The sequence below is a fragment of the Pectinophora gossypiella genome, chromosome 19 (genome assembly GCF_024362695.1).
Source record: "Pectinophora gossypiella chromosome 19, ilPecGoss1.1, whole genome shotgun sequence".
NCBI lineage: Eukaryota > Metazoa > Arthropoda > Insecta > Lepidoptera > Gelechiidae > Pectinophora > Pectinophora gossypiella.
Window position 1 is genome coordinate 10,645,384 of NC_065422.1, and position 23,403 is coordinate 10,668,786.

The window sequence follows — 23,403 nt, forward strand, 5'->3', positions numbered from 1 at the left end:
ACAACGTTATAGAGCGCCATCTATTTGTTTAATAGGGAACGTGGCCGGGAAAATCCCGCATTGAAATAATTTATATCATTTTAGTAAGAATATTTGTTACCTGGCGCCGGTTTTTGCGCAGGCCCAGAGGCCGGCCTAGTGATGCGTAGCTGTGTCGCGCCTGCTATCGAGTACGGCCTTGTTGTCGGCGGCTAGAAAACGCATCTGTTTTTTAATATACTGCCCCCGCTGCATAGGTTACGCTATCACGCGCGACGCGACAAAAACGCGGGGTTCGATCAACAAATGCAGAGTATTCTATCAAAGTATTAACTATCAAAAAATAAATGTCGTACGTTTATAGAAGACCGTGTATTTGTCGCGTCGTCCATAGCCCAGAGCTTCTCTCCAGTTTTACTCCACAATAGAGATAAATATCTCTTTACTTTGATACCTTCACTTCGTCTTTTCAAAGCAAACAAGTTCTAAATATACCTAGATAAGTTTTGTATCAGCAAAATGTAAAAATTATAAAATGTTATAAATATTAATTATATTTTTCAACGGCAAAATTTTCCCGCAGATCAAAAGAAGTTATCCTCAATATGTCAATGTGGGTAAGTGATTGAAAAATGTATAGTGTATGAATATTACGACTGTATTAGTTAAAATGTTATGGACAAGTTACAACACCATCACATCAACACACTGGGTGTGAGAATGACCATTGAGCATCATAACGATAACTATTACTTTGCCGATATATTTCCAATATTACAAAATACGTTTTCACTGAGCAGAACAAAAGGTCGTGTTACTTGCGTGTTATTTTTTTTAAAAAAAGCAGTTTTTTTATCAGTTTGCAATATTATCAAGAATAAAATTTATCAAAAAAGAAATAGAATATTTAAAAAATATGTTTTATTTTTTACTTTTTCTGATTATTATAGCAAACTTGTTTCAACTGAAACATCCAAATTGGTGTTCCAAATACTTCTTCTTCTATCGTGAGGTGGAGTACCAACCTCATCAACCCTGGTGACAGGGTAACCATTGGGCCGCCAAAGGCCCCTGACATGGCTCACGTAACGACTAGTTACTTACATCAGTAAGTAGTAACCGGGACCAACGGCTTAACGTGCCTTCCGAAGCACGGATCATCTTACTTTCGGACAAACTGGTGATCATCCAGTAATGTCCTAACCAACCTAGGGACCACAAAGTATTTTTTGTGATATGTCCCCACCGGGAATAGAACCCGGGACCTCCGGATCGTTAGCCCAACTCTCAACTACTGGACCACGGACATCGTAATAGGTTGCGTAATAGGAAATCGGAATATCCGCGCCAGAAATTGCATAAGCAATTAGTAAAAACCTACGGTCCGTATGATCCGTTTGCTCACGTCGACATATTGATACAGGTAATACGAGTTTACAGTACATTTTTTTTTCAATACGAGTAGAATGAGATGACACTTACAGGGCCGTAGTGACTTCGCATGGAAACAGGCACTCCAGTAGGCGGCGCCGAGCGGAGCTGTTACACCGGTTAGCGGTTAGCTACGTTAGCACGTGGTATGGTAGCTCGTAAATTGTATATATTGCCCTGTTTTGACCTCAGAGAAATTATAGACAGAAGTCGCCTTTGGGCTTGCTTTACACTATATTTGTCCTGAAATTTTTTGGTGGAGGTGAAGTGTGTGAGTGTATCTCTGACACTTCTTTCTTTCTTGTCGTTCGTTCTCTACTAAGGATCGTGATTGTATGTTAACTTCCTCCATTGGGTTCGATCATGTGACATATGTACAGTCATGAGCAATATAATGTACCCACTTTAGGACTCTGTCGCACTAACATATTTGACATTTAGTGAGACTTACAGTTCAATTTGTCAAAAAAGTTAATGTGACATGGTACCAAAATGTATACATATTAATGCTCGTGACCGTACATATCTTTGTATAAGGCCCGCCTAGTCTCACATACTCATAATAAAAAAACGAAGTCTCTATAAACTCTTAATAAAACAAATCTGTCACACAAATAACAAACCACGACTCTTCATATACTTTCAGCAGATAGGATCACGATGGCAACTCCCGTCTATAATTACTCTGAGGATTTTTTAGCAATTCTAATAAAAAATAAATATTCTGACTTATTGTTGTACTCTCGCTATTTTGCGCGGCGTGGTTTAGACGTGTTTCGACCAATAGATACAGCGTAGGTAGATAAACTATGAACGCGTATTGGTCGAGACCCTTTACTTGTCGCGTCTACGTAGAGAGCGTCTGCCATGCCGCAACGGCTGTGGTGTTCTTCCGAACAGTCAGATAATTTATTGACAAATTATATAGTTGACATTTTATTCCAACTTCATTGTATACAATTTACGAGCGAGACAAACATAGTAAAACAGGACACAAATCATATTAGAATGAAATCCACATCAATGTAATGTTTAGATGAAAGTTATTTGAAACAAACCAACACCACAAAATGAAATTTTTCAGTCACAAAACCAAAGCAACATTTAGTTTTTACTGCTTTTTAGTACACATACATAAAAACTCACGCCAGTAATCCCTAATGGGGTGGGCAGAGCCACAAGTAATCAAAGCCTACTTGCAGACTCTGTTGATACGCGTATGATGGATATGATGCAACCTGTACAAGGTGTAACTTACGTCTTTAGGCTGTACTAGTTGGCTCTGCGGTCGTTCCCTTCGTAACGTCTCAGTCCCTTGCCGCACCAACACTGGGGGGTTTGTTAGCACCGGCTTAGCTGATACTTCTTCGTCTCGCTGCAATTTAATATGTTGACGTTACAACACAAATAAACATACTAATTAAAAAAAAACAATTATACGCAATACAAAGTGGCAAGAGAAGCCCGTCTTCCAGGCAATCTTATTTATTTATTTATAACATTTAATTCAGATTTTACTCCATATATAGATAATTTATTATTCGTAGACACCCGAAAGGCATAATGAAGGCTTACATCACTGGATGAACGCTTCCTTCTCAAACGAGGAGCACCGGTACGCACCGGACTTGCACCAATGCGTTATTAGTTTTCACTAACACAGTTAGCTCGAGCATTATAGACGGCGATATGAATCACCGCCTATCACGTTGGTCTAACAGAAAGCTCGGTGAGGTGTGGGTACTTAATTCATCTTTTCCATCAATCGTTAATATAGTCGTGAGCTTATGTTATTTTTTACGCTAGTGTCGCCGGGTTTACAGAGTCATAGCCGATTGTAAACTGATATTTTTATAATGTTTCATACATTGTTTTAAGTTTACGCGCATATCCCTATTTTAAACGCGGTAAGAACCCGTTATTATGTGTTTTAATTATGAATGTTTCATGTATGTGTGTGTAATAAAGTACATTTAATTTGATTGGAACTGTACTTCGACTTCGCAAGTTCGAATCCAACACAGGCCTAAACCAATGATTGTCAAATTTGTTTTCGAATTCATGTTTGGATCATAAATGATTATCATATGCTCAGCGGTGAAGGAAAACATCGTGGTAGTAGTTTTACAGCTAGTTACATAATATGTAATTTAATTTTTGACGTTCAAAAAGCGCTAACTTTGTTAGCCAATTTTGAAAAATAATATATTTGAATTTTGACATTTTTCAATTTGCGGGTTGGAAGGTCAGATAGGCCGTCGCTTCTGTAAAAAACCGGACCTGTCAACTCTTCAGGCTCACCTGACTGCTTACCTCAGTAAGCGGATGCGGTGAGAAACGGGATAATGCTAGGGAGATGATGTCATAATATAATAAATAAGTACCAGCGGCGGGTGTTCAACGGCGATGGTGTAGGAGTCTCGACGGACGGGCGCGGAGGCCGTGGGGCTGAGCGCCGGGTTCGACGCGTACACGTTGCGGCGCACCATGTTACGTCCCGTGGACTGACGAGTTGATGACGTTGATGGACCTAAAAGTTACTATTATTTATATTTTCAGTCTCTGTGGTCTAATGGCTAGAGCGTTAGGCTTACGATCTGGAGGTCTAGGTTCGATTGCCGATGGGGACATTGTCGAAAATCACGCTTTGACCTGGCGGGTTAACCCGTCCAAAGACCACATCAAAAGAATCTAAAAAAGCAATATTGCTTGCATTGCGCACTTGCTTTTATATGCGAAAAAACAAATTGCTTCTTTAGAGGAATTGCTTCGATGTGGCCTCTTTAACACCCTGGCCTTTGTTTACTGCTCACAAATGCATGCAGAAGTTAATAAAGGTACATCTTACAATTACTGCTATTACTGGAGCTGACGGGCAGTCTCAGTTCCTTGTGGGAGCTGTACTGCCGCAGTTTGGAGGTGGGCAGGCTTGTCTTGCGCACCATGCCCGCTGGTGGCGCCATCACGCTGTACGACGCTGCAAAGTTATACAACTATTATTAAACATATGTCTAAAGTAGTGCCGTCCTTCATTTATGATAAGTGCAAGAAAGAGATAGTGCCAGTTTCAGAACTGTGAAATTATAATTAAGTTTGCGTCAGTCAGAAGGATTTCTTTTTGACGTTACTTATTGTAGATTTGCCACAAATGGCATAAACTACTTGGCCGGACAACTGGGGAGCGCTGAGGGCTCTCACCCGGTACAAAATTTAAGATAATTGGCCTGAGGGTGCGCGAACCTCGGCTGACGCCCTAAGCCGAGAGGAAAATATTTGAAATAATTAATCGGCCCTAGTGGGCGATAGCGAAAGGCGCTGAATGAGGGAAATCGTCGACCACGCTGGCGGGGTCAGTATCGGGTTTCTGAAGTTTTTGTTTTCACGAGCTGATTGGCCGCCTCTATGGCTAGAGTAATCGGGTCGTCCTGTCAGAAGGAATATGCTCCACTTCGTGCTCTAAAACTTATTGATGTGAAATTGATTCTAAATATAGAAAAATAAGAAATATTTTAGCCACACTGTTTGAAGTGGTTTGAGATTGTAGCTCGGGCCCAACAGCTTAACGTGCCTTCCAAAGCAAGGAATCAACGTTCTTTTTTAATCATTTTTTCTTTTATTTCTATGTGTTTCTGTGTGTGTGTATGCAATAAATAATGCTTATAATTGTGAATTTTCTCTGACATTAGCAGAAACATCATTTTAACATTTACCTGTATTCGGCACTTTAGCGGGCGGCGATTTAACCTGCGCAGGCGGCGCTATCTTCTTCTCTGGACTTGTTTTCATAATATCTCTCTTAGCACTTTTCTTCACCATCGTAGCACTATTTATAACTGTAGTATTGTTAATATCTATACCACCGGAAGAATTCGCTATTGGGGCTTTAGTAACTGTGTAGGATTTGTCGTCGACCATGTTGTAGATTGGAGATATGGTCGTGTGGAGGTTGAGGAGGTCCGTCTTGCCACATTTTCTGACCGTCAGAGGGGTTGAGGCTACGTGTGCACCTGAAATTAGAGGTACGACAAGGTATAGTTATTGTATATAACCTACTATATAACATAAGTGCGTGTATGAAACGATTGATGATGAAGCAAGAGACGTGTGTCAGGATCGAAAGCAGAGTCCCCGGTGGGAAATAGGCGCGAGTTTATGTGTGTGTGTGTGTGTGCTATAAGTTATAACATACGTCACTGTGCTCCTGTGGTTTGGTGCAAGTCACCGGCCTTCCACCAATCAGTTATTAATTTATTTCAAGTGCAGTTTTCACTAACACAGTTGACTCAACCATTACAGACAGCGATTCGGTCTATCACGTTGGTCTAACAGAAAGCTCGGTGAAGTGTGGGTACGTAGTTCATCTTGCGATGTACCTCTGACTATCCCATTTGGGATATAGTCGTGAGCTTATGTTATGTTATAACATAATATATACCCACTCCTCGCCAAATATGTTTCATCATCATTTCAGGCCTTTAAATCTTTATGAGATGATTCAAACAGCGTTTCTGTGGCAGCTTTTAAAATGGCTGCAAAGTCCGATGCGAGAGCGACAGTAGCGGCCGCACGACTGGCATTGTAGTTGAGGGTTATTAGACGGTACAAATATGTTTAAGTCCCATGTAATGGGGGACATACCAGGCGCCGTTACCCAAAAAGAATATAGATTGCGCTGTTCAGATTTAACGTGATAATTACTTATTTTCTTATTGCTCGGGGTACATTACTGTTCAAAAATATACTCTGATGGCAGAGGCATACATACATAAACAGCCTATATAAGTCCCACTGCTGAGCACAGGCCTCCCCTCAATAAACCGGAGGGGGTATGGAGCATACTCCACCACGCTGCTCCAATGCGGGTTGGTGGAGATGTTTTTACGGCTAATAGCCGGGACCAACGGCTGCACGTGCCCTCCGAAGCACGGAATCAACTTACTTTTTCGGACAATCAGGTGATTCAAGCCTGAAAAGTCCTAACCAAGTCTCACAAAGTGATTTCGACAATGTCCCCATCGGGAATTGAACCCGGACCTCCAGATCGAGAGCCTAACGCTCTAACCACTAGACCACGGAGGCTGTTTATAGAGGCATATATAGGGCAGAGGCGTATATCAACATAATTGTTGCTTGACATTTGGCATTTGATTTGGCTTGAGTTGATGGATCTTACGTGGATCATTGGCAGCGGTGTCGGGCACGCTGTCGGGTGGGCTAGAAGAACTGAAGGTAGCCGTGTCCGTGCTCTCGCTGGACCCAACCATAGCACGTTCCTGAGAACTCCACTCCTGTACACATAAACAGACTCAACGTTTATTCGCCATAGTCTTCTTCTTCTTTCGTATAGGTTGTGAGATGAATGGCCGACTTCATCAAACCTGGTGCCAAGGTTCGCCGAATGTCATTTAGAAAAAAAAAATGCAAATCCACGCAGTAACAGCTACAGAATTTGAGGAGAAATGACAAGAAACTCGGCAGCAAGAACAGAACAGAAAAAAATATGTTCTCTTTCACTTCTTCCTCAAAAGTGATAGGTACACTCTAGCATCCAGACTAATCCCATCATCCACTTCATTTTCATAATCACTTACCTCTTGTTGCAATGTTCTTTCACTGGCGTCGATGAGATTCAAAGTAGCCGAGTTGATATCTATAATCGGATTGTCATCCTTCACAAACACTACCGTCGTATCCATAGACGCTCTTGGCGACGTCTTCTTAAACGTCGCGTTCCTCTTCGGGGGCTCTCTCACCGGCTCTTCCTGCTTATCATACCCATTGGCGTAGGCTCTTCTCCTTGAAAGCAACTCCGAAGCATTGTCCATACTCTTCCTTGGGACTGCCATAGGCTGATTAGTAGATATGAACGTCTTAGTCGGAGACACTTCCACCTGATTGGGCAACGACCTTTCTGGTTCGTTTGGCAACGCTTTCCTTGCTAAAGAAAGCTTCTGTCTCGCTTGTATTATTTCGTTCAGCTCCTGCTTGTCTAGTGTAACGTTGAGACTGTTTCTAGCCACGTCTATCGGTTTTCCAGGCATGCCCATGTCTTTGTAGAAAGCGTCATCCTTCTCGAAAGAAGAGTTCACGTTTTCCTTCTCAGCGTCAATGTTTCTTCTGAACTTGTTGTTTGAGTAGTGCAGCGTAATAGTTTCTGCCATCTCATTAGGTTTGGAAACTTTAGCCTCCTTCTTATCAATGTTTTCGTTCAGTATTTTTGCGCTGTCTATTTGGCAGGCCTCTTCCCTCGCTTTTGTGTAGCTCTCGGAGTTGCGCATGGGTGTTTCACGTTTGAAGCTGTTGTACATTTGGTGTCGCGGGCGCGCAGAGAGTAGCTTCTCTGATTGTTCTAGGTGGGTGAAGGTTGCCGAGCTGAATATGTTGTTTGAGTCGACACTATCGGATCTCGGTTTGGGTGTGGTGTTTGAGACGACGTATGAGGAGTTGACAGAGCTGACCAGGCTTGGTGGTAATGAGTCCATCAGGCTGTCGTTGTCAGGGTATGTAGTTTGGGACAGGAAACTTGTGCTCATATCTTTCTCATCCAAAATGCTGAGCGTCATGCTCGTCATCATTGGATCTAGACTTTCTCGGCCTGATGTTACGCCTGGAAAAAAAAAACGAAAGTTGTATGACATTGCATTATAAGGCCGATCGCACTTTGGATATGTTGTCGTACAAATTCAACTTGTGAGTATCAACACGCAGGAATAATCACAAACTTTTTTAACTATGAGTGTGGTGAGCCACCTGCCCTAGGGAAAGTAGGGAAGTACAATAGTTATGATTACCAGAGTCCCTATGCACGGTCAAAGACTTCCTCCCCTCCAAGGACTCAGGGTTGAAGGTGCCAGAATGTTCCATCAACAGGGATGAGACCAGGCTTGGTGGAGACATCCGCATCAGCGACTCACCGCTCTGGTACATGTTCAGGCTGCCTCTGTCGCTGATCATCATGCCTCTGGGGAAATTGGGAAAAGGTTAAGTCAGCAAACGTATTATAAAAGCATGATACCACAAAATCAACCCCGTGTTCTTAATTCTATAACCTTATTTTTGAACTGCCAAAGGCCTGTGACAAGCTAGCTTATAAAATAACGAAGAAAATTTCTATTGTGTAACTAGTTATGAAAGTTCATTTTTTTAAGTAAATATATTTTTTGTCGAACGTCTCATCCGCCTAAAACTACTACAGCTTCTCAACCTGTATAGCTTTGGAAAATCGGCTGTATGCCCTAGATGTCCTTAAAAAAAATTAAACATATTGTAATATAATTCCAGTAATTTGGCTGCGTAATATTGGTTCCAGAACATATCTCTATAGATGCCTCTATTTCCGCGAACACACAAAATAAACCAAAACATAATTTCCGTTACCAATCTACTAATAAAAGTTCATTGACGGTATTTTTTGCAATGGACAAGACAAGAACACATTTCAGAATCCACTTTCCCTTCATGTAGTTTTTGAGTGTGCACGCGCAAGTCATGATCGATAATTGAGAAAGCTGAGGCTTTTGTTTGATATAACATTTTATTTTGTTTTGTGAAAGGTTAATCTTGTAATGTTATTTCAATAGCGCTAATCAGATGTGATTTTACAATAGATACGTGTTTGATTTGTTTATGACTTATTTATGAATTAAAAAAAAAAAAAAAGTAATAAGTACGACATTTTATCACGTTTTTCTATGACGTCACTATGTGCTTCCTCATAGAAATTCCATAGTAATTTCGTGTTCTGACGTTTAGTAAAAAGTAACTGATTTGACTAGTTGGAAACTAGCCTATTGAAGGAGTCGAAATATTTCATGCGTTTTAAATCAGACCTTATTGCATAATGCATTTTTTTTTTAAACATAACATAAACAGCCTATTTATGTCCCACTTTTGGGCACATGCCGGGTATGGAGCGCATTCCACTATGCTGCTGCACTGGACTGGTGGTGCTTTTATGGCTAGTAGCCGAGACCAAGGGCTTCACGTGTCTTCCGATGCACGGCACCATCTTTACTTTGTCGGACAGTCAGGTGATTGTTGTTGCTTAGATGTCACACGCAATAAAATAGCTTTTTTTTTTTTGACGTGACTTATTGTAGATTTGCCGCAGATGGCATTAACTACTTGGCCGGACTAAAAATAGCGTCAATGTGTAGTGTATATGCAAAACGAGGTGTTTTGTATAAAGTATCCGGGGTGTGACAGCACTTCAAACAGTGTTGTTGATGCAACTTAAATAAAATGGCTAGTCGTTAACCAGCTCGTAAATTTGACAATTGGGAATACCATGTTTACGACGTGAGTAAAGACTATTTGAATAAAACCTTAGTTTAGACTAACAATGTAAAATATAACGTCTGCATATAGACGTTAGATCTATTTATAAAAACTGCTATTTTTCTTTAGGACCACGGCAGCGAAGCGTGGGTAAAAGCTAGTTATAATAAAACGATTGTCCAAAAATGCTTCGGAAGTCCCGGCTACTATTTATTTAAGCAAGTATGTAGCCGTTATATGAGCCATGTTAGGGGCCTTTTTCGGCTCAATAGTAACCCTGAAGGTTGATGAGGTTGGTCATTAAACTCAAAACCGACAGGAGAGATATGTGCAATACGTACTTGTTGAAGGTGTTGTGAAGGTTGTGCGCGGGCTGGGACAAGTCGATGTTGATGGGCCGCGTCATGGTTGGTTCTGACAGCCGCTCTGAACCCTCGGACACCAGGGTCATGTCTATGTCTTCCAGCTGAAAAAAGTTTAAAGTTAAAAGACCAATCAATATACTTGTAAGGATGGAAAACATGAATGAAAGTAGTGATGCGAGGCGCTATGCAGTCGGTCCGGTTTTGATTATGCTGATTTCCAAAGAAAACTTAATTATTTAGTTAGTAATATTGAATAATAAAGGGTTTTGTTATCTTTCAAAGAAAAAAAATTGTTTTAATTAACCTCACTACCACAAACAAGCAGTTTTGATCGTTTTCAGCCCGCCATCCTAATTTTACATATTATTTTTATGAACTAGACGAGATCCCGAAAATTTCGAGATCTCGCGAGATTGATATTTCCAATCCCGCGGGATCTCGCATTTGCGATCTCGAGTTGGGATTGCATTCCGTAAGGTGAACCTAAGGACGACGTGAGCGACTGCAACCCTGAAAAATGATAAATAGTTGACTGGGACGTTTTTTTTATAGTAACGCAATATAGCATAGAGGTGATAACAAATGCTAGTATAAGTATTATTAACGACTTCCGTGGTCCAGTGGTTGAGCGTTGGGCTCACGATCCGGAGGTCCCGGGTTCGATTCCCGGTGGGAAGATATGAATGAATGAATTATTTTTATTTCAGATCTAAATCCATATTACAAAAAAATTGATAATAATAATGATAATTAGACATCACAAAAATTACTTTGTGGGCTCTAGTTTGGTTAGGACATTACTGGCTCATCACCAGATTGTCCGAAAGTAAGATGATCCGTGCTTCGGAAGGCACGTTAAGCCATTGATCCCGGTTACTACTTACTGATGTAAGTAAGTAGTCGTTACATGAGCCATGTCAGGGGCCTTTGGCGGCTCAATAGTAACCCTGACACCAGGGTTGATGAGGTTGGTACTCCACCTCCCAACCCACATGATAGAAGTTGAAGTATTATTTATCAGAGGACACGAGATTCTCGGGCGAGTGATAACATCCGCTACTGTTTACTAACACACGTTATGTCATCGCAATGACGGAACTGGTGGAGGAAGAGGGAGGGGAGGTACCTTTCGTTGTTTGAGCTGTGAGATATTTTCGCACCTATGACAACATTGCCACCGTTGCGTTCATCTTGTGATACAGATTTATTAGTATCGGTTATGTTACGATGATGTGGAGTCCAATAGTAAAGTCTCTTTGAATTGTGAGTAGGCAAAGAAATGAGTTTAGTACCATAAAAAAAACCATTGCAAGTTAAACTAAGTAAGGGTATTATAAACCAATCTCACCTTCGAGACTGCCCTCAAGATCATGTCGATGTGACAGTTCTTATATGAAAACAGGGACTTGAGCATGATCTTGAGGGCAGTCTCAGCTGAGATTAGTTTATTAATACCACCCCTAGATTCAGGTTTCAACGCACAAATTATATTATTAGGTACAAAAAGATGGGTAATAATTCCATGTTGCATGTTGCACACATGTAGTAAAAGATATTTCTAGTGACTTATTGTGGTCGAATATCGAATCAACATTCCAATGATTCATTTTCATTTGCTTGACGAATGATCTTTCAAATACCATGTATGGAATCATTCAAATACTTTGATTTTAAATTTTTAAAACAGTCGCCCTACTCTGCCTAGAGTAGTGTATAGCCTATAACTCTCTAGAGGCGAGATAGCTGGTTACAACACTATAATATGACCTATTTGTGCAGTTGTGCACACAGCAGCATTGCTCAAACTATTACACTTGATAACACTTAATATTACCTACTTTGTGATACTTCGACACTTGTAAAAGTGAAAATTGAATTGGTTTGTCGCTATTTAATGTGACGTTTTGAAATGAACATAGTAATAAGCTGCCGACTATATCCCAATTGGAGTAGTCATAGGTACATTCATTGCAAGAGGAACTAAGTACCCACACATCAGCGAGATTTCTGTTAGACCAACGTGATAGGTGAGCCCTATCGCCGTCTATAATGGCCGAGCCAACTGTGTTCTAGAACACTACTCTTATGTTATTCTATTTTCAACTGTGTCTAACAAACTACTAAATATATTTTTTTTATTTGTCTAGTATAAAAATTACAACAAATAAAAGAGAAGGTGCAGGTCGTGTCGTATCGGGAGGTGAAGGTTTTGGCGGGAAGAAGAGAGGAATGGCGATTACTCCACCGACAAGAGCGCAGCTCTTAAATAGAGCGAGAGAGAGAGATAAAAATTATATCTACTGTGACAAGGCGTCCGTATAAAAGTGGAGGAAGCAAGAGAGGTGAAGGATAGAAACAAATGGAATTGCATAGTCCCTGCTTACCCCGGTGGGAAATATGCGTGAAATTTATATGTATATAATATGTATGTAGGTAAAAACTACATTCAGGTATACTGGCTGTTTATTTTGTCGCTTCTGAAACTGGACAAACCCACGAATAGCTCAGACTTCCTCTTTCCGCGTGTCGCCGCGCTATAAAACGTTGCGATATAAAACAACCAAAAGTTTGTCGCAGACTTTATAAATAGTCACACTAACTGTATTTTGATGTTTTAGACGAAACAGCTTGGCCGCCGACGGACTGCATAACCTACCGTTTTTTCATTTACCATAAAGAATATAAAATTGATTCAGATTCCATTACTGATCGAAATAATTGTTATTAAGAAAATAAATTACGTAAGTTTTTAACCTAATTCTCGGTCAGTTTGCACAGTAAAAGCCGAAGTGAATCATGCATAACCGTGGGAATAAAATTTAACGTTTATCATGCTATGGTAACAATCAGGTTAATTTTGAATTTAGAAAAAAAATACGTTCTTAGAAAACACACACGAAATGCCAAAAAAAAATTGTGTTGCAGTTATAAGTCATTGCTCTACGTGAACTTACTAAGAGCTAACTAATTCATTGACAATCGCATCATACCAATTTATTTTATCAATGAAATGAATAAAGAATAATAAAGTTTGCTTCGAATGGTATTCTACTAAACCGGAACGCAACCATTAGTCGGCATCATATAAAAACGTAAATAGCCTACATTCGTCCTACTACTGGACACAGGCCCCTCGATTAACTGGAGGAGTATGGACATGGAGCATACTCCACCATATTGCTCCACGGGAGGTTGATCGAAGTGTTTGGACTAGTAGCTCGGGAACAACGGCTTAACATGCCTTCTGGAGCACGGAATGTGCTAGCTACAAAGGACAGCCTTAAGTGATTTCGACAATGTCCCCAACGGAAATCGAACCTGGATCTCCAGATCGTGAGCCGACGGAGGCTGTTAATTAGCATATATTTAGCTTAGCTAAGACATTGTTAAACATTGAAAAGTAGAGTATTTATAGTGCTCAGCTTCGTCCAACGCATAACTGTACAACAACATCGGATAGCCGGCAAATTAGTATAATTGCTGGGACCAGAATTTCTAGTTTCCATACGACTCTAGTTTTTATGGGCCCGTAAAATGTGAGAATAATACCGCTAGATATTATTATACAATGTGACTTGCGCATACGTGTACATAGTTAACATTTAACTTGTTTTTTTAGTCTCAGGCTATAGATAAGTATGTGTTGTCTACGTGCTGAGCTTTAGTGAGAAAATAGAGTCTCTATATTATTTATTACATCTAACTTTTTTTACAAGTTTTTTTTAAGTTTATTTGGTTACAGCTTTGAACCTGCCTATTCACTCCAAAATGCTGCAGACGCCTCCTAATTTTATTTTAAGTTTTACCCGTCATTTTCTTATCCGCCGAAAAGGAAAGGGATGGATGATTGACAACTGTTAATTTTAAATTGAATGTGTAAATAAATGAATAACCCGGGCGAATAAACCCCGTTTGATGTGAGCTGTCAATTCAATTCTGTAGGGTTATTGGCCAATATAAAGTTTTAGTAGGATTTTTTAAATTTCTGCCTAAAATTGGCGTGTGGTGTGATCCATAAATTTTATGCCTGTCGATTGCCCGTCCTTTTCCTTTTCAGTGGATAAGAAAATGACAGATATAACTTAAAATAAAATTAAATGGTGTGGACTGGAATTAGCACCATTTATTGCTTAAATTTACTTCAGCTTTTAAGTCCCATCGTCATTTACTATCATGTGAGATGATGATGATGTGGGGCCTTTGGCGGCTCAATAGTAACCCTGACACCAGGGTTGATGAGGCTAGTATTCTCCTCACAACCCACACGATAAGAAGAAGATCATGTGAGATTGTAAAATACGAACCGTCTTTGATGTAAATGATTGAGTGTAATGAGCCATTCATTTATCTTAAGCGCAGTTTTCACTAACACAGTTGACCATTATAGACGGCGATTTGACTCACAACCTATCACGTTGATCTAACAGAAACCTCGGTGAGGTGTGGGTACTTAGTTCATCTTGCGATGGATGGACCTCTTGACTATCCCAATTGGGCTATATTCGTAAGCTTACGAATACATAAGCACACTTCATACACACTACCTCGTTTTACACAGACACTACATATTGGCATTATCGTACACGTGCATCTGTGTGTGTGACGTCTGACACCATAAGATTCAAGTCTAAACTATGCCCGAGGGGGGATGAGGTAAACCTAGCTCAGCCGCTGGTGGGGAGCGGAGAGTTGCCGTTCTATACGTAGTATTATTCCTTATTCTATGACAAAAGCGAAACGAATACGTAAGCTTAGGTATAAAATAGAGAGTGTCAAATGAAATGTAAATAAATCTAGTTTAGCAATTTCCGAAAAAGTATTTCAAAGCAGCCAGACATATCCTGTATTCCTAACACCAGTTCACGAATACTCCTTAGTCATAGGCGCTAGCATCTATCTGGGTCATCTGATTTACTACCTAACTTTACGACGACCAACACGCCCGTATAAGGAAGCCAGCCTTTTTATATCCGTACTAAGTCTGCCTAATCACACATATAAACCACCCACAAGAAAACAATCCGTAATTAATCTTGCTTAGTAACGGTGTCTCAATTTGGTTACAGTAGAAAGTTGGATTAAAAAGTAACAGTGACAATGGTGCCGGTTCGGGCAACCACCAACTTAATTTGACAGGACTAAAACTAACTCCATCTCTTTCTTGCACATACCTATTGTAAGTAAAGGACGGCACTAATTTACGAGCTGTCAAAATAGTGTCCACTCGAATAGGCACCAATGTTGATTTACCAAGATATTACATACATACATACATACATAAACTCACGCCTGTAATCCCTAATGGGGTGGGCAGAGCCACAAGTAATCACAGACAACTTGCAGCCACTGTTGATACGAAGTCCAAAGATGGATATGATGAACCTTATGGTGATAAGGGATCAGCCTATCGCCCATAACATTACAAGATAGATATAACACAAAATCCAAAATCGATAAATAGCACGATAAAGGAAAGTTTACATATCCCGACAAAATACGAGTATAGAATTTAGGTAAAAAATATTTAAAATAAAAGTCAAGTCGACCGAAGATAGGATCGTGGTAAAACAATTACATACAAAATTAACGACTTCTTAGATGATGAACTTTTAAAAGGTACCTGTTTGATAATGTTGCAAAAAAATGCCTATAAGTAACCAGTTTGCTTAAAGAGGAGATAAATTATTTCGGGTAAATCGTGCTAGATGTCGGTCACGTTATCACTTATCACACACTTCTAAAAATAAATATTCAACTTCAATAAATACAAAGAGGCTTATAGTCAAAGACTATTGTTCTTGTTGTTGAGCAGGCAAAGAACTGACGAACACACGGCGTTAAAACATATTGCTTTACATTTTTGCACAGCTAGTAGACGAACAACCATTGCATTTGTATAGCAAACAAGACTCACAAAGTTAATCGGACTTCAACTAAAAAAGGCATAATTATCTTAGCGTCCACTTTCATCCAAAACTTTCAATTTTCGCCCAAGGCTAAACGCTAAAAGTATCGCGTGATCATTTAAATGCTGAGGTTTAAAATTGGACACTTTTTAAGGCCAAGATTCGTTCTTGATACTTTTGAACAAGATAGTCGTATCAAATTGCATTCCGGTAAGACGAAGAAACGTAACTAATGAATTTACGTAAAATAACTTATTCTAGTAATTCAGACATTTCAAAACTGTATGACCACCTAATGTAATTGTGACCTTAATGCTAGTTATAGCATAATAGCATAGATTTATCTACATAACAAATGAAGACTATTTTGATCAATATAAACTTAAATCTGCTATCATATTGAAGTTTCAACTGATATATCAATATCTTTCTATATAATATCAGCAAGAACGATTAAGTTTCTTTATTAAGAAATCTATTTACTATTCAAGCACTTTTACAATCCAATGTAAAAATCCACGGGAGCTGATGTTTAAAGTCTACGTTATCATCATCATCTCTCCGTCCGCTTACCTAACCTGAACATTTGATAAGTCCGGTTTTGTAAGAAGCGACTGCCTGTCTGACCTTCCATCCCGCGAAGGGAATACCAGCCCAATACAGGTTAGGTCACATATATCCGAAAACTCCGAAGTCCAGACAGTGGGTCCCTGGACGGTTTACATTTAGGTAGCGCTGGCGCTGCGATCGGGCAGGGCAACCTCAGCCAGGTTCACGTTTACTAACTAGAATTTAATTCATAAATAGAAGCTGAAAATGCATCCTTACCTGTGGATCATCGTCAGACACCAAACTCCTCCTCTTCATGGCATATTCCTTCACAGCTGTACTGTTCTCCGTATTGGTGTCAACATTGAATGTCTTCAGTCTTAACATCGGCCCTATAGGTCCTAAGGGTGAGGTATATTTGTTATACGTTAGGTATTTATTGCCTGAAGTGATGAGGGAATTGTTAGGCGAAATGGAGGGAGGGTTTGAGCTGCCCTCAACGATGTTGTGGATGCTCGGCCTTTGGACTCGCTTCTTCGGCTTCACGTAGGTCCGCGAATCGAATTTGTGCTTGTCTGGCATTGCCAGGACTTGTTCTGAAACAAAAAAAAAACAAAATTAGGTTACTTAACTCTTTTTGATTTTTTTTTATTTTTGATTTTGACTAACAGCCTCCATGATCTTGTGGTTAGAAGATTGGGCTCACGATCTGAAGGTCCGGGTTCGATTCTCGATGGGGATATTGTCAAAATCACTTTGTACTGTCCTTTGTTCGGTAAGGACATTGCAGGCTAAGTCAGGTGATTGTCCGAAAAAGTATGATGGTTTTATGTTTCGGAAGGCACGTTAAGCCGATGGTCCCAGGCTACAAGCCCAAACACCTCCACCAACCCGCAATGGAGCACCGTGGTAGAGTAATGCTGTGCGCAGCAGTGGGGCGTATATAGACTGTTTATGTTATGTTTACTTAACAGTTACAAGAGTTCGCTCTTAAGTTGCGTGTGTCCACAGGAGATAAAACGGAATGATTTTTTTTTGACGTGACGTAAAATTGCATTAGCTACTTGGCCGGACAACTGGGGACATGGCAACTTATATAGTAGGTAATTTGTAAATTCCAAACGCTTCGTTTGCTTCGATTTTGGTTAAGTGGCCGTTTTTTCCATATATCATTTTATGTGGAGGTAAGGATAGATTCTAGAAAAGACAATGTAACATTGTGTAATAACTATCTTACTGTACAGACGAATCGATATACAGATGCGTTACTGATGTGACTTGTTAGCAGGTTCCCATGTGACATAAGACATAATGTGTTCAAGAAACAAAAAAACCCTCAACTCCAATGAAATAACAACTTACATAACATACCATGCATCACGCGTGTATCCCCGAAGGGGTAGGCAGAGGTGCATAGTATATACACCTACTCCTTGTCAGCTATGTTTAAGCCCCATGTTCTAGGGGGGAGCCTATTGCCATTAACAGGGCACAAATCCGGGAAACCACGCGATATCAATAACTCATGATCCAAACCTTAATTCAATTCACTAGTTTAGAACTCGACCCTGGATTATAGCCGGACACTAAAACGTGATGTAAATAACGACTAGCTTCCATTATATTACTTATTCACTTTCAAATATATCCGTTGGTAGTGGGAAACATCAGATTTCCCTCGGGATGCCGTTACAATTCCCTGAAAGTAAGAGTGAATAACAAACTACTCGTATGTAAAAAAAAAACAAAGTTGCTTTGTATCACTACTTCTTTATCATTTTTCGACGTATTCCACGCAGAGTGGTGCTGTGCTAAATACACCCTAAGTTCCCAACACTAGGAGCTGCTGATCCGTTGGTGCTCTACGTGGAACGAAATATAAAAAATAATTCCACATTGAGCACCAGCTTCAAATATTGGATGGTGCGCAATGTGGTATAGATCTGGTGCTTTAAGAATTGGTGATATAAACTTTGGTGCTCTGCGTGGTAAAATTAAGAGCTGTCAATCATCCGTCCCTTTTCGGCGGATAAGAAAATTACAGATATAATTTAAACTAAAATTAGGAGGTGTGCAGGAGTAGGGGCTATTGTTTATATAAACTAATAGCAAAACATAAATAAATCTTGATCTAAATTCCCAATGTGAGTATCACAGACAAAGATAACTGCACAAGAGGTTAACACACCCATTAACAATCTAAGAATCGCATCTGAGAAACCACTTTGTTACCGAATCAAAACAACTCTTATTTCGCTTTCAACACGATGCAAAATATTCCTGTAAGTTTTATTAAATTCAATGCGGCGTGCGATGAATGGAAAAAAGTATAATTGGCGCCAAAATTGGTTAACAATTGCACTTGGTACGTGGCATGGTATAAGAAGACTAGGTATGCTCAAAAGTGACAGCTAGCATTTCAAGGTTAGCCCAGCTGATGCTATCCCGCCCTGTGTTGCCATTTCGTAAAAAATAAATTACTCACGACCAATGTTTTTATATTTACTTTGCAAGGAAATTTTGAACTTTTAGTAAAAGATTTATTTACAGTGACAAGTAATAGTAACTAGTCAGTAATTCACTTAATTTTCAATAATAAAACTTACGCCCTTGGAATTTTTGGAGATACCAATTTAATGGCAACACAGTGGTAACACTTACGTCATCAAAGGCCTATCATTGGCGGCTTGTCATAGGATTGAGCATACCTGGTTTTCTTATACCATGGCACTTGGTACGTGGTTAGAGAATAAAGTGACAGTTGTCGTTATATTATGATTGTGACAGACAGATAGTGTTGGAAATATTACAAAATGTGATGCGAATACTAATGGTAGAACGGCAGGTCCCTAGACGTTCCCACTTGAATACGATATACCTTAATCAAGTCCACGAAGGGCTCTTTGCATTTAAATTTAGGTCAATCTGATTACCGATTGCATATCGACTGGAGGTCCACTAAACAAGTGTTATTTTAATTGACGGCCTTCAAGGTCCAGTGGTTGAGCTTAGGGCTCACGTTCCTTAGGTCCCGCGTTCAAATCCCGGTGGAAAACCAGCTCAATACAAGGTACGTCACATACCTTCGAAACGCATTTCTAGGGAATGAAATTTTGACACGATGTTTTTTTTTTGATAATCATTTATGAAATTATAAAAACATTTTCGGAAATCTTTGGTTTCGGCCCGTACTGGATTCGAACCTGCGACCTCACAATGGGAGTCAAGCGTTTTTCTAATTAGACTACCATGGCTCCATACGACTGTAGTACATTGACTTCATTAATAATCTTCTAGTGTTAAATGTAGTATTTACCGTAAATCTTTTAAGACGTCGAGAAGGAAACCTTAAGAAATCATAAGCGGTGGTGCTCGACAGCAGGGTGGTTACTAGGTCAAATCGTTTAACTAACTTGACAAAACAAGCTACGAGGAAACCAGAAAGCTATTATGGTTATTAGTCTGGTGACTATACAGGGTGCTAGAGACATCGTAACGAAAACTTTGAGGGATGATTCAGACCAAGATTATGAGTTGATATTTATAAGTAGACATTTGACATGTAAAATTTAAAAAAAAATATGAATAAATGAGTATGAGTATGAGATATCAAGTGGAATTTTCCGTTGCAAAAGTATAAAACTGAAAATAATCATAAAAAAATACTAATATTTTCATGAATTTTCCGACAGGAAATTCAAGACAAGAGCGCAGCTCTTAAATAGAGAATCTTACTTCGATTGAAAATATGAGGTTTTGTTCAAAAAAACATATTAGAATGTGAATTTTCAAAAAGCGCAGGTGCTCACCAAATTTTCGCTATAATGCAACGATTATACTGCAATTCAGGAGCTAGAACCTCCGATGCTTTATAACTTTGCGATAATAAATTACAGACACGTGGGAATTCTACATTAAAGTTTGTATTTGCACAACAGTTTTAACTGTTGAGTTTCTTTGATTGTATCCAGACAAAAATAATCATGTCACAGCGAAACCATTTTCATATTTTTACATATTTCCGCGCCTTATGGTTGTCTGGAAGAAATCGCTTTAAGCGATAACGCCGTCATTTCCCATGTACCTAATTAAGAGTCTTGTAAATATTTCCTTTTATTTTGGTGCAATAAAGTATATTTGTATTTTTATAAAAAAAAATTAAAACGAAGAAAGTCCAATAAATATATAATCACGTGACTAGAGAGCTGAAGAAAAAAACGAAGAAGGATCTTGGTGCATTCCCATGATCAGGCGCAATTGCAAAAAGTGGCACCAGTCAACCGTTTATAAAACACGTTTCCTATGCTAATCGTTGCGTAGGAGTAAGTACTTCATATTGATGCGAAACCATTGCCCATTCATCGTATGCATAGTAGCTGTACAGAGTGTGAATTTATAAACTTAACATTTAGATTTTATAACTTAGCATCACGGCAGTATCCCCGCCGGGGTAGGCAGAGTTCAATAGTATATACATTAGATACCCACTCGTCACCCATGTTTAAGTCCCATGTAATAGGGGGCGAGCCTATTGCCATTAACTGGACACAAATCCTGGAAACCGCGTGATATCAATTATCTACGATCCAAAAACGAAATCAAATGCATTTAGATTGGCCCCGATTCCTGCAGACACCGCCTAATTTTATTTTAAGTTATATCCGTCATTTTCATATCCGTCGAAAAGGAAAGGGACGGATGATTCACAGCTCTTAATTTTAGGAAGAATGAGTAAATGAACGTGTCAGGTTATTGACTGATGTAAAATTTTTAGACGGTTGGTTTAGATTTGTGCTTAAAATTGACGTGTGTTCCATAAATTTTATGCTTGTCGATTACCCGTCCCTTTCCTTTTCGGCGGATAAGAAAATGACAGATATAACTTAAAATAAAATTAGATGGTATTTACAGGAATTAGCACCTTTATCTATTTATATATCAAAGGTTCTCAGCCATCACTTATTTATAAAAACAGTCGATAGCTTCTATTTTTTGATCCGGCAAAACTTCGCGGCGTCAAATCGTGTAAGACAGAGAGAGATATGTAATATATAGATAAAATACTTTATTGAGCACAATGGACACAAAATACAGAGATAAGGACAACATATACAGAAAAGCACAACAGCGGCCTTATTGCTTATGCAGCAATTTCTTCCAGGCAACCTTTGGGTACAGGAAAATTAATTATATATTAAACCATAATCTCCATACGCCCCACTGCTGGGTACAGGCCTCCCCTCAATCAACGGACATATACGGAGGGGATATGGAACATACTCCACCACGCTGCTCCAGTATGGGTTAGTGGAGACGTTTGGCTAGTAGTCCGGAACCAACGGCCTGCCAGGTAGAGGTGTATACTAAGTTATACACCCGCTCTTACCTACATGTGCAGCTATTACATTAACCCTTTCACGAACAGAGGCCGTGGGTCATTGGTGGTCCATAATAGATAGTATGACACCTTGGAATCGGAACGTCTGTAGACGTTCTGTCCTTGAAAGTGTTAACAGGATCGAAATATATATATTTCTGTATATGCTGTCCTTATCTCTGTATTTTGTGTCCATTGTGCTCAATAAAGTATATTATTATTATTATATCGAAAAGTACATTTGATTGTGACGTCGCTACTCAAATATTGAACAGACAAAGAGCAAACAACGAAACGTGTAATTACAGAGAAGACAATAGTTCTTAATCACCCCCACACGGCTACACCCATTATTTACGGTTCAAGGCTTACAGCACAATTATACCTCTTTTTAGGAACTGTGCTATAGTTGGTACTTTAGGAAATTAAAAGTATATAATGGTGCTAATTCTTATAGACACTATCTAATTTTATTTTAAGTTATACCTGTCATTTTTTTATCCGCCGAAAAGGAAAGGGACGGATGATTGACGGCTCGTAATTTTAAAATGAATGAATAAGAATAAGAATAAAATAAATTTATTGCCAATAACAATTAATGAATGATGTCATGTGCTGTCAACTTAATTCTGTTATTGGCCAATATAACATTTTGGGAAGATTTTTTAAATTTCTGCCTAAAATTGACGTGTATTAAATTAAATTTTAGGCCTGTCGATTACCTGTCTCTTTCGTTTTCAGCGGATAAGAAAATGACAGGTATAACTTAAAATAAAATTAGTTAGTGTACACAGGTATTAGCACCAATAGTCATCTACTATGTAGAAGCTTGTCTGGTTGGCAGAGTTCAAAAGTTTTTAAAACTCGATCTTTAATTTGTAACAAAGTGGAATGAAAATTAAAAAACTACGAAAGGTTGACTACTCGTTCACTCACATGCGCTACGAGTATTATGAAAGCGGTATTAAGACGAAGGTTGTTAGTAGGCCTGGCAGAGGAAGACTTAGAAGGACGTACATAGACCAAATTGGGGATGTCCTTAAAAAAGGTTTAGGCTGAACCGACGCGGCGTGATGTACGAAACAATTGATGAATGTGGAGGAAGCAAGATAGGTATCTCAGGATCGGAGCAAATGGAATTCCATAGTCAAGCAATTTATGTATATTGTAAAACATTATTTGTAATCTACTATGAAGGTACAAGTAGAGAATGACCCGTTTTTCCGCCAATATTAATTCAGGCTCGTTTCTTTGATCTCTACTTTTACCTGACTAATTACCGAAGGAGGGTAATGGTTTTTTCCAAAATTCTTACACACCAAAAGGCCATTCATTTGGAAAACATAACTGATTCAAGGACTTGTAATACGAGTTGTCTGAGAAAGCAACACAAGGCTAGATACTTTTCAGAACATTACAAGGTTTGTTTAGATGTCCATACATATATACACATAATTAAGCATAAGCCTATATACGTCCCACTTGGGCACACCCTGGGCACAGGCCTCCCCTTAGTCAA

At 39.3% G+C, this 23,403-nt stretch overlaps 1 protein-coding gene across 2 annotated transcripts in view; it reads right to left on the minus strand.

Annotated features, from left to right (window-relative positions):
* LOC126375640 (uncharacterized) overlaps positions 1–23,403 on the minus strand; it is a 39,975-nt gene that overhangs the window by 4,418 nt on the left and 12,154 nt on the right. Inside the window, exons 3-13 of one of the 2 annotated variants that reach the window (XM_050022667.1) lie at positions 16,787–17,103; positions 10,029–10,153; positions 8,202–8,371; positions 7,002–8,017; positions 6,584–6,698; positions 5,121–5,417; positions 4,259–4,387; positions 3,795–3,940; positions 2,669–2,785; positions 1,462–1,518; positions 101–191 (exon numbers count right to left, since the gene is read on the minus strand). In XM_050022667.1, coding sequence (XP_049878624.1) covers positions 101–191; positions 1,462–1,518; positions 2,669–2,785; positions 3,795–3,940; positions 4,259–4,387; positions 5,121–5,417; positions 6,584–6,698; positions 7,002–8,017; positions 8,202–8,371; positions 10,029–10,153; positions 16,787–17,103 — 2,580 coding nt within the window. The remainder of the gene's footprint in view (positions 1–100; positions 192–1,461; positions 1,519–2,668; positions 2,786–3,794; positions 3,941–4,258; positions 4,388–5,120; positions 5,418–6,583; positions 6,699–7,001; positions 8,018–8,201; positions 8,372–10,028; positions 10,154–16,786; positions 17,104–23,403) is intronic. The other variant, XM_050022668.1, reaches the window with a different exon arrangement.